The sequence below is a fragment of the Fusarium vanettenii genome (assembly GCF_000151355.1).
Source record: "Fusarium vanettenii 77-13-4 unplaced genomic scaffold NECHAsca_146_unmapped, whole genome shotgun sequence".
NCBI lineage: Eukaryota > Fungi > Ascomycota > Sordariomycetes > Hypocreales > Nectriaceae > Fusarium > Fusarium vanettenii.
In genome coordinates, this window is record NW_003315744.1 from 1 (window position 1) to 12,362 (window position 12,362).

Genomic DNA, 12,362 nt, shown 5'->3' on the forward strand with positions numbered 1-12,362 from the left:
TATATCTTTAATAATATAATCCCTTTCTTTTTTATGGAACGCGAGATATTATAGAGTAATATTTTAAGCTATATTATTATAAATATTATAATAAAATTATATAAGGTATTAAGCCTAAGTATCTATATCGGCATAGATCTTAAACCCCTAAGGTTAAAGCTTATTATATCTATTAATTAATTAGACTTTATTAATACCTTAGATATTAAAGGTTTAATAGCGAAAAGGTCTATTACTAAAGTATTTAATATTATCCTTACCTATAATCTCTTAGTAGGCTATATATAGAGAATCATAGGAGATAATATGCCCCCTTTATTATATATAAATAAGGAAGAGGTTATAGCCTAGGGACTATAAGGTAAATAATTATTAATTTTATTTATAGATAGCTATAGATATCTTTTTAACTATAATTTAAAATTACTTAGGGGTTTAATATTAATAAAGTTCTTCTTCAAGGTAAATAATTACTACTTAAGATTTATTAATAATAAATCCCTCTTTTTATAACTATTTTAGGATTAAATTATTAAGTAATAATTCTTTAAAGAATAATACCTTTAAATATATATATAGCTCTTTATTATTATATATAGCTTCTTATTTTCTTAATCCCTATTATTTATAAGACTTAAAAAGGCATAATCTCTTTATAGAGATATTATATTAATCTTAAAGTCGCTATATAACCTTAGGCATAGATATTTTAGCTTTATATTATTTTATAATTTACTCGCGAAATAACTTAAGGTTAATACTTAATTATAATATAATATTAAAAAAAGAATAATAATAATTATAATAATTTAATAATAATTATAATAATTTAATAATAATTATAATAATTTAATAATAATTATAATAATTTAATAATAATTATAATAATTTAATAATAATTATAATAATTTAATAATAATTATAATAATTTAATAATAATTATAATAATTTAATAATAATTATAATAATTTAATAATAATTAAGGTAATATAATAATAATTATAATAAGAAATAAAAAAATAGCCTTTATAGGGAGAAAAAATTTATTTTTTTCCCTTTTTAAATATATAGCCTCCTATAGCTAATTAAAAAAGTTAAAAAATAGCCTTACCTTATAGATTAAACCCTAGCCCTATTAAAATATCTTACTTTTATAATCTTAATAATATTAATACTATAATATTACTTAGTAATCTTTAATTATCCTTTATATTAATAACCTTAAAGGTATTAATATCGCCTTTATAATATTAACCCCTTATAAAAATAATAAAAAGAAATCTCTACTTAGTTTTACCTTATTATATTATTAATCCCTTTACTTAGTAAATAAGGCGCGCCCCTTAGTCTAAGACTTATTATATAGCCCGAGAGCCTAAGATTAATATTAATAGAAATAGATTTATATTATCACGGGGTATAAATATATATAAATAATACCTCTTAGAGAATCCCTTCTAAGCTAATTAGACTCGCTTTAATAATATATAAAAGAGGCTAATCCCTATTATATTATATTAATATAAATTTTATTTCTAATTAATAATAATAATTAGAGTTATTACCCTAGGTTATATATCTATTATTATATAAAGAGGCCTTTACTTAAGGTATATATTTAATTTAATTTGCATATATTTAATAATAAATAATTACTAATAATTACCTCTATAAATATATATAAAATACTATAATAACTCTATAATACTATATAGTTATAATCCCTCTATAATTAATTATTAAAGTTATTATTTTTATTTACCTTAGTAATTAAGCTCTCTATTATATCTATAAAGGTCTTAAGATACTCTAAGGGAATAATCTAAAGCGCGTAAATTATCTCGCGCTCTTATATCTTATCCTTAACCTTCTTATGCTTTTAAGGCTTATTAACATCACCTTTACTCTTTTACTTAGTAGATTTATTAAGTAAATAAAGTCTAGCCTTATTATAATAATAATAAGAAATATAACCGCCTAAGAGTATATCTAGAGTAATATATTAAGCATAGGGTATACTTTTATTCCCTTTATATTATATATAATACTTCTTTCTATCCTATATATTACTATATATATACTTAATTAAAGAATTAATAGCCTAAGGGTACTTATACTTTACTAAGAATAGGCTTTTCTCTTTTTTCTTTTATACTAAGAGAACCTTTATTAAGCGCTTTATTAAGAATTAGCTTATAATAAAAAAATTAAAGATTAAGGTAGACTTAATTATAAGAAAGTCTTTTATAGTATTAAATTATTATATAATATTATAATTATTATTAATATTAAAATCCTTTAGAGTTCTTAAAGTAAAGAAATCTTAATTAGTAAATTATTACAGGAGGGAATAATTAATTTTAATATTTTAGGCTATATTAATTATTTACCTAGTTAGCTATATAATAAAGAGATTAATATAAAGATTTATAATATATTAAATTAAAATATTATTTCTTTTATATAATAATTTAATATTAATAGGTATAATAATTATTAATAAAATCCTAGTATAATAGAGATATTAAGATAGAAATTATCTTTGCGAGCTTAATATACTTATTAATCTAATAATCTATAAATATTTACTTTTATTTAACTAAAAGGTTCTTAATTCTTATAAAAGAAATCTTTATAAGAAATATCTTCTTTATAAAGCTTTATTTTTCTTTATATAAGCTTATTATTCTTTATATAGGCTTATTATTCTTTATAAGGAATAAATTTTTCTTTATTAGCTTATATTCGGCGAAAAAAATTTATAAGTAATATCGCTATAGTAATTTATGTATATATAGTATTAGCTCACTTAATAATTAAAAATGCCTTAGTATGGATAGATCTAGAAAAGTATTTCTAGACGGTTGGGCTTATCGGCAACCGTACTAGTCGCCGCGCCGAGTACTGATCGGCGACACTCGGGCCAGAGGTTACTACGTGTTACACTGTGGAGGGCCGAGGCAGACGCTAGTGATCACTAATCGTGAGGAACATTAACTTGATTTCGCCCGCGATGCACTAACAAACTCAGAAGTGACCAATCATGACTGGCTGAGTACATTGACCAAGTCCCACGCTCTCTCTTTGAGAACAGATTGTGGTTATGTGTATCAGAGGTCAATCGATCACTAATCACCGACTCACTCTTTTTGGGACATGAGTTTGCCCGGCACAAAAACTCTCTTCCACTCGCCCGCCCAACGGTTCAACCTTCGTCCTCGGCATCATGATCGATAATCACGCTTCATGCTCCGCCATGCTCCGCTCCGCGCAAGAATAACTGCCGAGTGTATTGTAAATCCAAAGTCCGCGAACTCATGGCTCGCAGGGACTCGAGCGTGACGTGCTACTGCGCAATGATGAAGGGCTTCTTATACCGTAGACCTCCTCATACAAACCTCGACACGATCACAAGCCAGCTCTTCCTCTGAATCGCCTCTTCAACACCAATAAATTCAAGGATCCTACCAGGCCATTCACAACGAGTACCCCGTCCACTATCCTCATCACCGGTCCAAACTGCGGAATCGGCAAGAGCTTCGCAAGACCTTCCTCGACAGGCCTCAGACAACCATGATCCTTGCTGTGCGCGACCCAGAGCACCCAAACTCCAAGGCTCTTGATGATCTTCCCAAGGGGAGGGCACCCGGCTCATCACCGTCAAGCTCGACTCCAGCGTTGCGACCGACGCTGCCGAGGCGGTGAGCACGCTCCAGAAGGAGCATGGGATCAAGGCTCTGGACATTGTCATTGCCAATGCTGGCATCGCCGCTGACGGAACCACCGTCCGCAAGAGCTCGGTTGACAGCATCGACCAGCACTTGCAGGTCAATTTGCTTGGCCCTGTCACCCTCTTCCAGGCCACCGCGGACCTTCTCAGCGCTAGCAAGACTGGAAACCCCATCTTCGTAGCCATCTCGACTCTGATCGGATCCATTGGCTCCATGGAGGGCTTGGCCGACTTCCCTCCCGCCCAGAGCCCCTACGGTGACAGCAAGGCGGCACTGAACTGGTTCATCCGCCGCCTCCACTTCGAGGAGTCTTGGTTGACCAGCTTCGTCTTCCACCCTGGTCTCGTCGACACTGAACTCGCCGCAGGGGCTGTCGCGAGCGCGGGCACCACACTGAAGCTCTGTGACCTCGGCGCCATCAGCGTCGACACCAGCGTGACGGCCATGGTCAAGACAATCGATGGAGCCACCAGGGACATCGGCGGCACATTCCAGAACTACGACGGCAGCAAGCTCCCCTGGTAGAGAAGAATCGTGGGCTTGGTAGCGACTCCAGCCAGGAGGGGGAAGGGAATAGGGTATTTCTGCCAATCAATAGCCAGTGCGTTACTAACATACGTCTCATTGATGATAACGTACCATCCCCCACCACTTAAAGAATCACACCACTTAAAGCATAGCACAAAAAATCGTCGCCCCATACAAATTCTACGATTTTGTTTGCACCGCATTTTGCCATAATGAAGCCATTCGCGAAAACAAAAACTTGCGGTGCATTACTGTTTGCGTAACGTACTTGATAAGCGAGCGGCGCAGACAAGCGAGCAACGCACTCATACTGTACAGCTAAAAGTAGCAAACCTTAAATTTCTAAAAGGGAGTAGTTTTATTAGTATGGCCTCACGTAATGACCACACTGCACAATAGACTTCCCGGCTCGGAAGGTTCACTAAGGGGTTTTCTTCCCTCCTGTAACTACCTCACGGGGAGTTAATTACTCGCCTCGGCAGGTATCTCATCATCTCTCACGCAATTAAGACTCGACTTTTACCCCCCCCCCCCTCACCTTCCCTCTATATATAGCACTACTACAATATATAGATACTTACCTCCCTACGAGGGAGCATAGACGGGCCTTCTCTAATACTGCGGTCTAACACGCTTACACATAAGACCATAGTAACAGGTAACCCATTGCGGCCAAACTATATATACTCTGTCCCTCTTAACTACGTGAGGTCACTAATAAACTAGCTATATAATTTTTAAAAATCTAAAAAACATATTTTTAAATATTTAAGAAAAAAAGAAAACTATATAGTATTTTTCTTAGATTTTTAAAAAAAATCTCTTTTATATAGAAATAGCAATAATATATATATATAGTAAGCGTCGCAATTAAGTAAGCATCGCACCTTTCCCTCTTATACCTAACTTTATATTTAATTAATTGATTCTTAACTACCTAATATGCCTACCTCTAATATTAAAGCTAGAACCCTTCTTACCCTTTAGGCCCTTTAAAATAACCTAAAGCTAAGTATCTAACGCGCTATAATAACCTATGAGATTTCTAAGCATCGCCTATATCGCCGGCAATAAGGTATCTAATCTCGACGCGATATTATCTAGAAATTATATTAGCTATCTAATCTAGAGGAATAGATCCTTATTTAGTTTATTCTTAACCTAGATTCGCGAGGATCCCCCCCCCGGCTATATAGTATAAAAGAAATAGCTAATTAATTACTTATCGACTATAATATACTACTAGTTAATATATATTAGGCTTTAGACTTTATTAAGCGATACTTAGAGCTTAAGATATATTTCTTTTATAAATATAATTACTAAAGAGCTAAATATAAAGATCTAATTATTATCTATGATTAATTTTAGCTTATAGCAAATATAATCGCGAAGTATAATATCTAATTAAATAATATTTATAACTTTAATAAGATTAGCTTCCTTATAGGCATAATTATAAGTAAAATAATTATTATAGGCTTAAAAAGGTATTTAAAGCTAAAATTAATATAGCCTAGAAACTAGGAATAAATTATAATTATTTAGGTAATTAATATAAAAGGCTAGGCAATCTAGCTATTTATTATTAATATAGGCTAATATTACCTCGCTAATTAGTACTAAAAAAGTAACCTCTTAGGCGATTAAGTAATTATAATAACCTAAAATAGCTAGACTAATAATAAGATTAGTCTTAAGTAGCTTAAGTATTTTAACCGGTATATAATTAATCGATTAATTAGTTCTTATTACTCCCTAACCCCTAATAGCTATAAAAGCTATTAATTAATCGAATTTAAGAGATATTATAAGAAAAAAAAGATTATCTAGCTTTATATATTACTTTATTCCTCTTATTTACTTTAGCCCCTTAATATTAGATACTTTAGTATACTAAAGCGAGCTTATAGTTAAGAAATAGAGCGATTAATTAGATACTTTATAACTTATATTTTAAAGACTAAGTTCTTTCTAGCTTTCTATATTATATATAAGGCTATTATAATAAAAAGAAATATTAAGGGGGCTTTTAAAGGAGCTAGCCTTATTCCCCTTAACCTAGAAGCTATAATCTTAAAGCTTAATATATAGCTATAGACTCTAATACTTACCGAGGAGGGCATTAAACCCTCTACCCCTTAGGTCTTAAGGACCCTAAAGACTATACTTAAGGCTAGATCTTAGTCTAAATACCTTGAAAGATAAATTAGAAGGTATTAAAGTAGCTCCCTAGAGTTAATTATAGAGGCTATAAAGTCTCTTATAAAAGTAATAAAGGGAAATATATATAAGATAATATTATTAAGGGTAGAGATTAAAGACCTTTAAGAGGTAAATAAGATACTAAGCTAGCGCTAGAGGGCAAAAAAGACTAGATTATAGAAAAGAGGGGTTATAATAATAGAGGAAAGAAGGTAAATAATTAATTAGATAGATATTAATATATAGGTAGTAGCTAAATTATCGAGGAGTAGTAATTAAGGAAGGTTAGCGTAATTAGGTATTTAGCGTTATAATATCTATAGTAAGCCTAGCTATAATATAAGGACCTATAAGGTAGTAATTAAGATATCTAGGGAAAAGTATAATAAGTAATTTAAATTAATTAAATAATTTATAGTATTTTTATTATGATTTCTAGTTTAGAGGTTAAGAAAAGTGCGATGCTTACTTAACTGCGACGCTTACTATATATATATGTTATATATAGTGCGAATAGGTTTTTCTTATTACGACCTATATTATAACCGAATATATAACGCTGCACGGCATAGATTAATATATTACCGCTTACTCCAGAACCTATCGTCCCGCTTACTCTCTTACTCTATGCGAGTAAGAATATAGCAATATCTTATAATGCCTATTATAAGATACTTCTTAGACTATGCCTATAAAAGACTATATAATATTCCTTAGATAGATACTCTAGCTACCTTAGCTTTTAATATAACTTAATTACTTAAGAATACTTCTTAATATTATTAGATATAATTCGCTACCCTACGCTTAGTATATTATACCCCGTTATAACTATTAATATAAACCTATTTAGTTATAGTTTATTATATTAGGAATCTTAACTATTATATTTCTTAATTAACATATATAATAAGTATATATACTAAATAAGTATATATACTAGCATACTATATAACTAAAAATAAGTAAACCTTATATTTCTATAATTAGCTATTTAATTATTAAAATTATTAAAAAAATATTCTTAGCTATTTAACTATATATAAAGCTTAAAATAATTTTTATAGATTTATAAAAACTTTCCTTTATATAGAAATAGCTAATTACATAGTATAAATAAGTTATTATTATACTAGCTTAGTAAGAATTTTTTAAAAATCTAAGAAAATTATTATAGGTTTTATATTATGTAATAAGCCTAACTTTTAAGACCTAGTAATTTTAAGCCTAGTTTAAATTTTTAAGAATTTATTTAAAATTATCTTTTAAAGTAGAAATTCAAGCGGTATACTTACTTATCTAGTGCACTCGCTTATTATAACGATTATAGAGGTTCCTATAATAATTAAGGTTCCTAATATAATAAACTATAACCTAATTTAGTTTATATTAGTAATTATAATAAGGCATAATATACTAAGTATAAAATAGTAAATTATATCTAATAATATTAAGAAGTATTCTTAAGTAATTAAGTTATATTAAAAGCTAGAGAGCTATCTAGATATAGGAAAGTAAGAATAAGCGAGACTATATATACTTATTCTAATTTACTTAGTCGATCGTAATTAAACGCGCTCTTATTCGACCTATTCGACTATTTAAGGTTAAGGTTTTACTTTTAGTTAAACGTGGTTAAACTTATTCCCGTTCGACTAGTTCGACTATATACTACTTCCACCGGGGCCTATTTGTTCTATTCCGAGCTCCGACGTTTTCTATTCGTATCCTAGTTAATCTTCCTACTCGTAATAGTTCCTAAGGGATAAACCGGTCGTGCTAGGTTTATATTAGCAGAGGGGATACTAGCGTTATCTTAAATAAGGTATAAGTTACGTCTAGTAATATACTTAAAGGTATTAAGTATAACTAAGTTATATTGATAGCTAAGGTAGCTAGTATATAAGAAAGTGCAATGAATGTGTTCTATATACTTGGAGTAGCCTGCTTAGACCGATCGTGAATTAGAACGATGTCATTCCTGGCTCGCGTCGGCCCTGGACCGACGTCGTTCCTGTGTAGTGTCGGTCCAGCGCCTGATAGGTGCGTTGAGCCGGGGGATTTGTGGAGACCACGTGACGAAACCGCGGGGGTCGTAACACTTATTGTTACGCGGCTTTGTTCGAGCCCGCGCATCAACCAACCCACGTGCCCTTAGCCTTTCAGCGGGGTATCTCAAAGGAATCCTTTGTCTTTCGCCACGGGTACGGTCATCTTAGTTCTAGCAAGCTTCAGTCCAATACAACCATTTTGCCTACCTAGCTTTCCGTGACTTAAGAAGTCATAGCTGTAACATAGATATTAACCCCTAGGTTTAAAGGTGGAATTTTAAGGGATTTAGAGTAAGGAGGGTATATAGATACTTGCCCCTAGGTTTAGAGGTAGAAGAGAACTCGAAAGAGGTATAATTTTATCTATATCCTATCGAGTATAGCTAGTTCTCGCTTAGCAATAACCATGAGGTTTAGATTCGTTTGTACATTGCGATAGGCAGACTCTATAATCGCCCGGAAATGAATGTTTTTAGTAAAGTGGCATCTAATCATAGATGTCGTTGCTGCTTCAAACAAGAACATTTTATTCTCCTTAAGTCCTGACGGTCTAGGCGCAGGACAAGTGCCTGGGTGACGCCGTGGTCTCATTCTACCTAACCTTCAATGGCTTTCTAACGACTGGTCTGTCCATGCCATGCCATGGAGGGCGTCAAAACTGTCACTACGAATTGTGAGCACCACGTTGACAAGATTCTGTGCGATTCCCCATACTCTCCGCCGTGTTAATAGCGCCGCCGTCTCGTCTAGCACCTGTCCCCAACCTTGCCGGCAGCAGAGGACGGGAGCACCGTGTACACCAATCACCTCATTCCCACCCTCACACACCCATGCTGAGATTCTCCGAGAGGTTGGATCATCAGGATCACCTTGGTAGTCAATGCGAAGCGTGTCGCCGTTTTGATCCGTGTTTTGCGAAGTCGTTAATAGTCGAGCCATACACACAAGTATGATCCCGGCGTGAAAAGTATTAAATGCCTCCATAGACATGTTCTCGGGAAATTGGCGTGCCAATGCCAAGATTTGCGCACAGTGGTAAGCGACTTCCCGCACCCTTCTGGGGTTTTCAGCACCCCATTGAAGGACACGAGCTGTTTGGTGGCTGGAAGACTGAGACGGCTTGCTTAACAAAACTTTTCGTAGGAACGGATTTACCCAGCGCATGAGACCACCGGCGGCATGAAGATGCGACATGTGTACCAAGTGCATCTCCTGAACAACCCTCGCCACCTCCAATTTGGGATGTGTCCGTAACAGCAGGATGGGGGTCTGAGAAAAGTGATCCAAGACTTCTAGTACCTTCTGTTTTGGATGATCAAGGCCAGGTCCCAAATGCCCACCGACTAGTATGAAGCTAGATTGCTCCAAGCAGAGTAGCATCATACTTAACGTGAAGATCATGATAAGACGATGTCGCTCGTTTGTTAACCCTCTTGCGGCTTTTCCTTTACTTTCGAACAAGTTTCTGATTGTGGGAAGCACTCTCAGGTCAGTAGTTAACGAATGCCCCGGAAATTGCAAGCTGGCCCAGGCGTACGCAGAATCGGCATCCCAGAGCTTCATCGAGCTCGGCATCCTCATGCAGGCGTCCATTATGTTGAGACAGAGCCTGTCATTGTGCAACAATGCCTTACAAAAGTCGTACTCCTTAGGGCCAGGTCAGTGAGATCTCTGGTGGATCAAGACCAATGCCATTTGATCAAATGCACAATACTCACAAAAACAGCCCAACCTAGGCGAATGCATCGTTCCTGCCGAATCCATTCCTTCCAGGCTTCCTCAGGATCATCTGAAGAGCTGACGCGAGGAACCGGGTCTCGAAATAAGCCCATACACTTGGCATGATGAACGAGCGCGCTTCGACTTGATTCACTGAGCTCGAAAAGACGCTCATTGCCACTGCAATATCCGTGCATGCCTTGTAATAGCTGTGCGGTGAAATACGCCACGGTTCGAACAAAGCGACGATCGTGCTCGGCCTGCGTGCGGAATCATCAGTTTCAAAAAAAAGGATCGCCTTGGTCGAGCATTCGGGGGCTCTCACCATTATTACCAACCAACGGCGACACACTTCCGACACGGCCTCCGAGAAGGCGTGGCAATTAGGCAGATCCACATAGCATGCACCGATACTTACAACAGCCAAAGTGACAACCAGGCTATCATCAGGGTCAAAGGTCGGACGGTGTAGTATTGGGAAGATCTGAGCAAAAGGAAGTTGTTAGCGCACAGCAACCTAAACACACATTTTACGATCGAAGCAGAGAAGACTAACCTGATGGAAGTGTGCAAAATATGAATCAATGCAGAGATCAAGGGTTTCGCTGCTTGGGAAGCTACTCAACTGAACTGGGAGCCAAGGACTCCGCTCAGAAGGCAGTTCAAAGTGGCGTCGCAGGGAAGCCATAGTCGAACTACTAAGGGGTGGTATCGAGAAGTGTTTTCGAGCCCGGTGCTGTTCCGACATTCCGAATGGAGGGAGCGTTAGACGCTGGGTCGGACCTGCATGGGATTCCACAGGCCAAGGATCTCCTGGGCTTCCAGAATCCTGGGGATCTGGCACAGGCAGGTCGCCATGAGCCCAACCATTTTCCACCGGAATTGAAGCGCCTCGTGGAGAATCAGACGGAAGTCGAGGTTGGAATAGTGATGCGTCCGTGGACTGTAAAAGGGAAGCATCTTTGCCGGGGAACGAGCACCAGTCATTGGCACCGGACGGCCCAAACAGCCAGTCTTGGTTATAGTCAAAGTCGTCCGATTCGGGCATGCCGAACAAACCGGCGGGATCTGGGAAGAAGTCGGGAAAACTCTCGCCAAGGTTTTCAGTGAACGGTCCAGGAGGCTCGGTTGCGCTTCCGGCGCTGGAGGTAGCGTCCATCACCGTTGAATGAGCACTTCTCTGGCCACTAGCGGAAGAGAGCAAGGCGCCAATCAGAAGATCCTCCTCTGACGCTGCTGGTACGCCATTGTATTTCATCGTACTTGTATCGCACCCACCTTCGTTGGACAGTGGAGATGCAGAGTTCGGCAGAACTCTCGTGTTGTATGTGCATTTGATTTTGCGCTTCACGCATGATGAGCAAGCTGGTTGTTCGGCCTGACATTTGATTTTGGATCTGAATCGAGAGACAGTGTGGTGAGCATGTGAGAATGACTTGAGTCGGGATGGAGTCAGTGCAAGGGCAAAACAAACTTCGAGCACTGCTGGCAAGCTTTCCGTCTAGGCTTCAAAGATGAATGTCTCTTTTCGTGAACTCGCATGTGACGGATCAATGTGTCCCTAAATGGAGCCCGCAGTTTGGTGAGTAACCAAAGTCACTGTGGCCCCGGAATAGTTTGTCCACATAAGACGTTGCTCACCTCCGATCAAACCGCCGCTCACACAGACTGCAGCTGTATCTGAAACGGGCGTGTCAGGACTGTGACATTGTACGATGACTTGGCAAATGTTTTCTCACCTCGGTAGATGATGGTCAACAACAATCTGATCTGCTGCTGTTGAGGCGCTGTCTACTTGGGCCATTTTTGTCGCAAGTGGGTTTCTGTACGGCCAACTTTTGGAGAGAAAGAGAGAACAACGACCCCGCAAGTTGCGGGGCTGGGACAGAAATGAAATAAGTAACCACTAGGAAAGGATACAGTATTGAGCACTTGCAGCCTCCTCTCCTATAATAACCCTTATAAATAGAAGATGGCTCCACATGTCAAGCATATATACATATAAACACTATATACACGCTTATCTATGACTAACAGCGTGCAGGTTGATATACTTTCTGGATAACGTATCAATGGCAATACATATGACTCACACTGCCAACCTATCTCCACTTCCCCGGATTCGCGC

General features: G+C 36.6%; 3 protein-coding genes across 3 annotated transcripts; 1 reads left to right on the plus strand and 2 right to left on the minus strand.

Moving 5' to 3' along the window:
• Window positions 1-3,563: 3,563 nt before the first annotated feature.
• On the minus strand, window positions 3,564-4,926 carry NECHADRAFT_89420 (uncharacterized protein; the record flags this gene model as incomplete). The annotated part of the gene is made up of 5 exons (XM_003039171.1): window positions 3,564-4,315; window positions 4,398-4,563; window positions 4,593-4,601; window positions 4,841-4,844; window positions 4,898-4,926. The coding sequence occupies 5 exons, from the start codon at window positions 4,924-4,926 to the stop codon at window positions 3,564-3,566; spliced, it is 960 nt and encodes a 319-aa protein (XP_003039217.1).
• A 1,250-nt stretch (window positions 4,927-6,176) lies between these two features.
• On the plus strand, window positions 6,177-6,353 carry NECHADRAFT_56552 (uncharacterized protein; the record flags this gene model as incomplete). Its single annotated transcript, XM_003039170.1, has 1 exon — window positions 6,177-6,353. A coding segment is annotated over one exon (177 nt), but the record flags the coding sequence as incomplete, so codon positions are not given.
• Window positions 6,354-9,118: 2,765 nt separating this feature from the next.
• NECHADRAFT_89421 (uncharacterized protein) lies at window positions 9,119-12,038 on the minus strand (the record flags this gene model as incomplete). Its single annotated transcript, XM_003039172.1, has 6 exons — window positions 9,119-10,162; window positions 10,234-10,494; window positions 10,653-10,718; window positions 10,791-11,719; window positions 11,876-11,934; window positions 11,974-12,038. 6 exons carry the CDS (start codon window positions 12,036-12,038, stop codon window positions 9,119-9,121), a joined length of 2,424 nt encoding a protein of 807 aa, XP_003039218.1.
• Window positions 12,039-12,362: the final 324 nt, after the last annotated feature.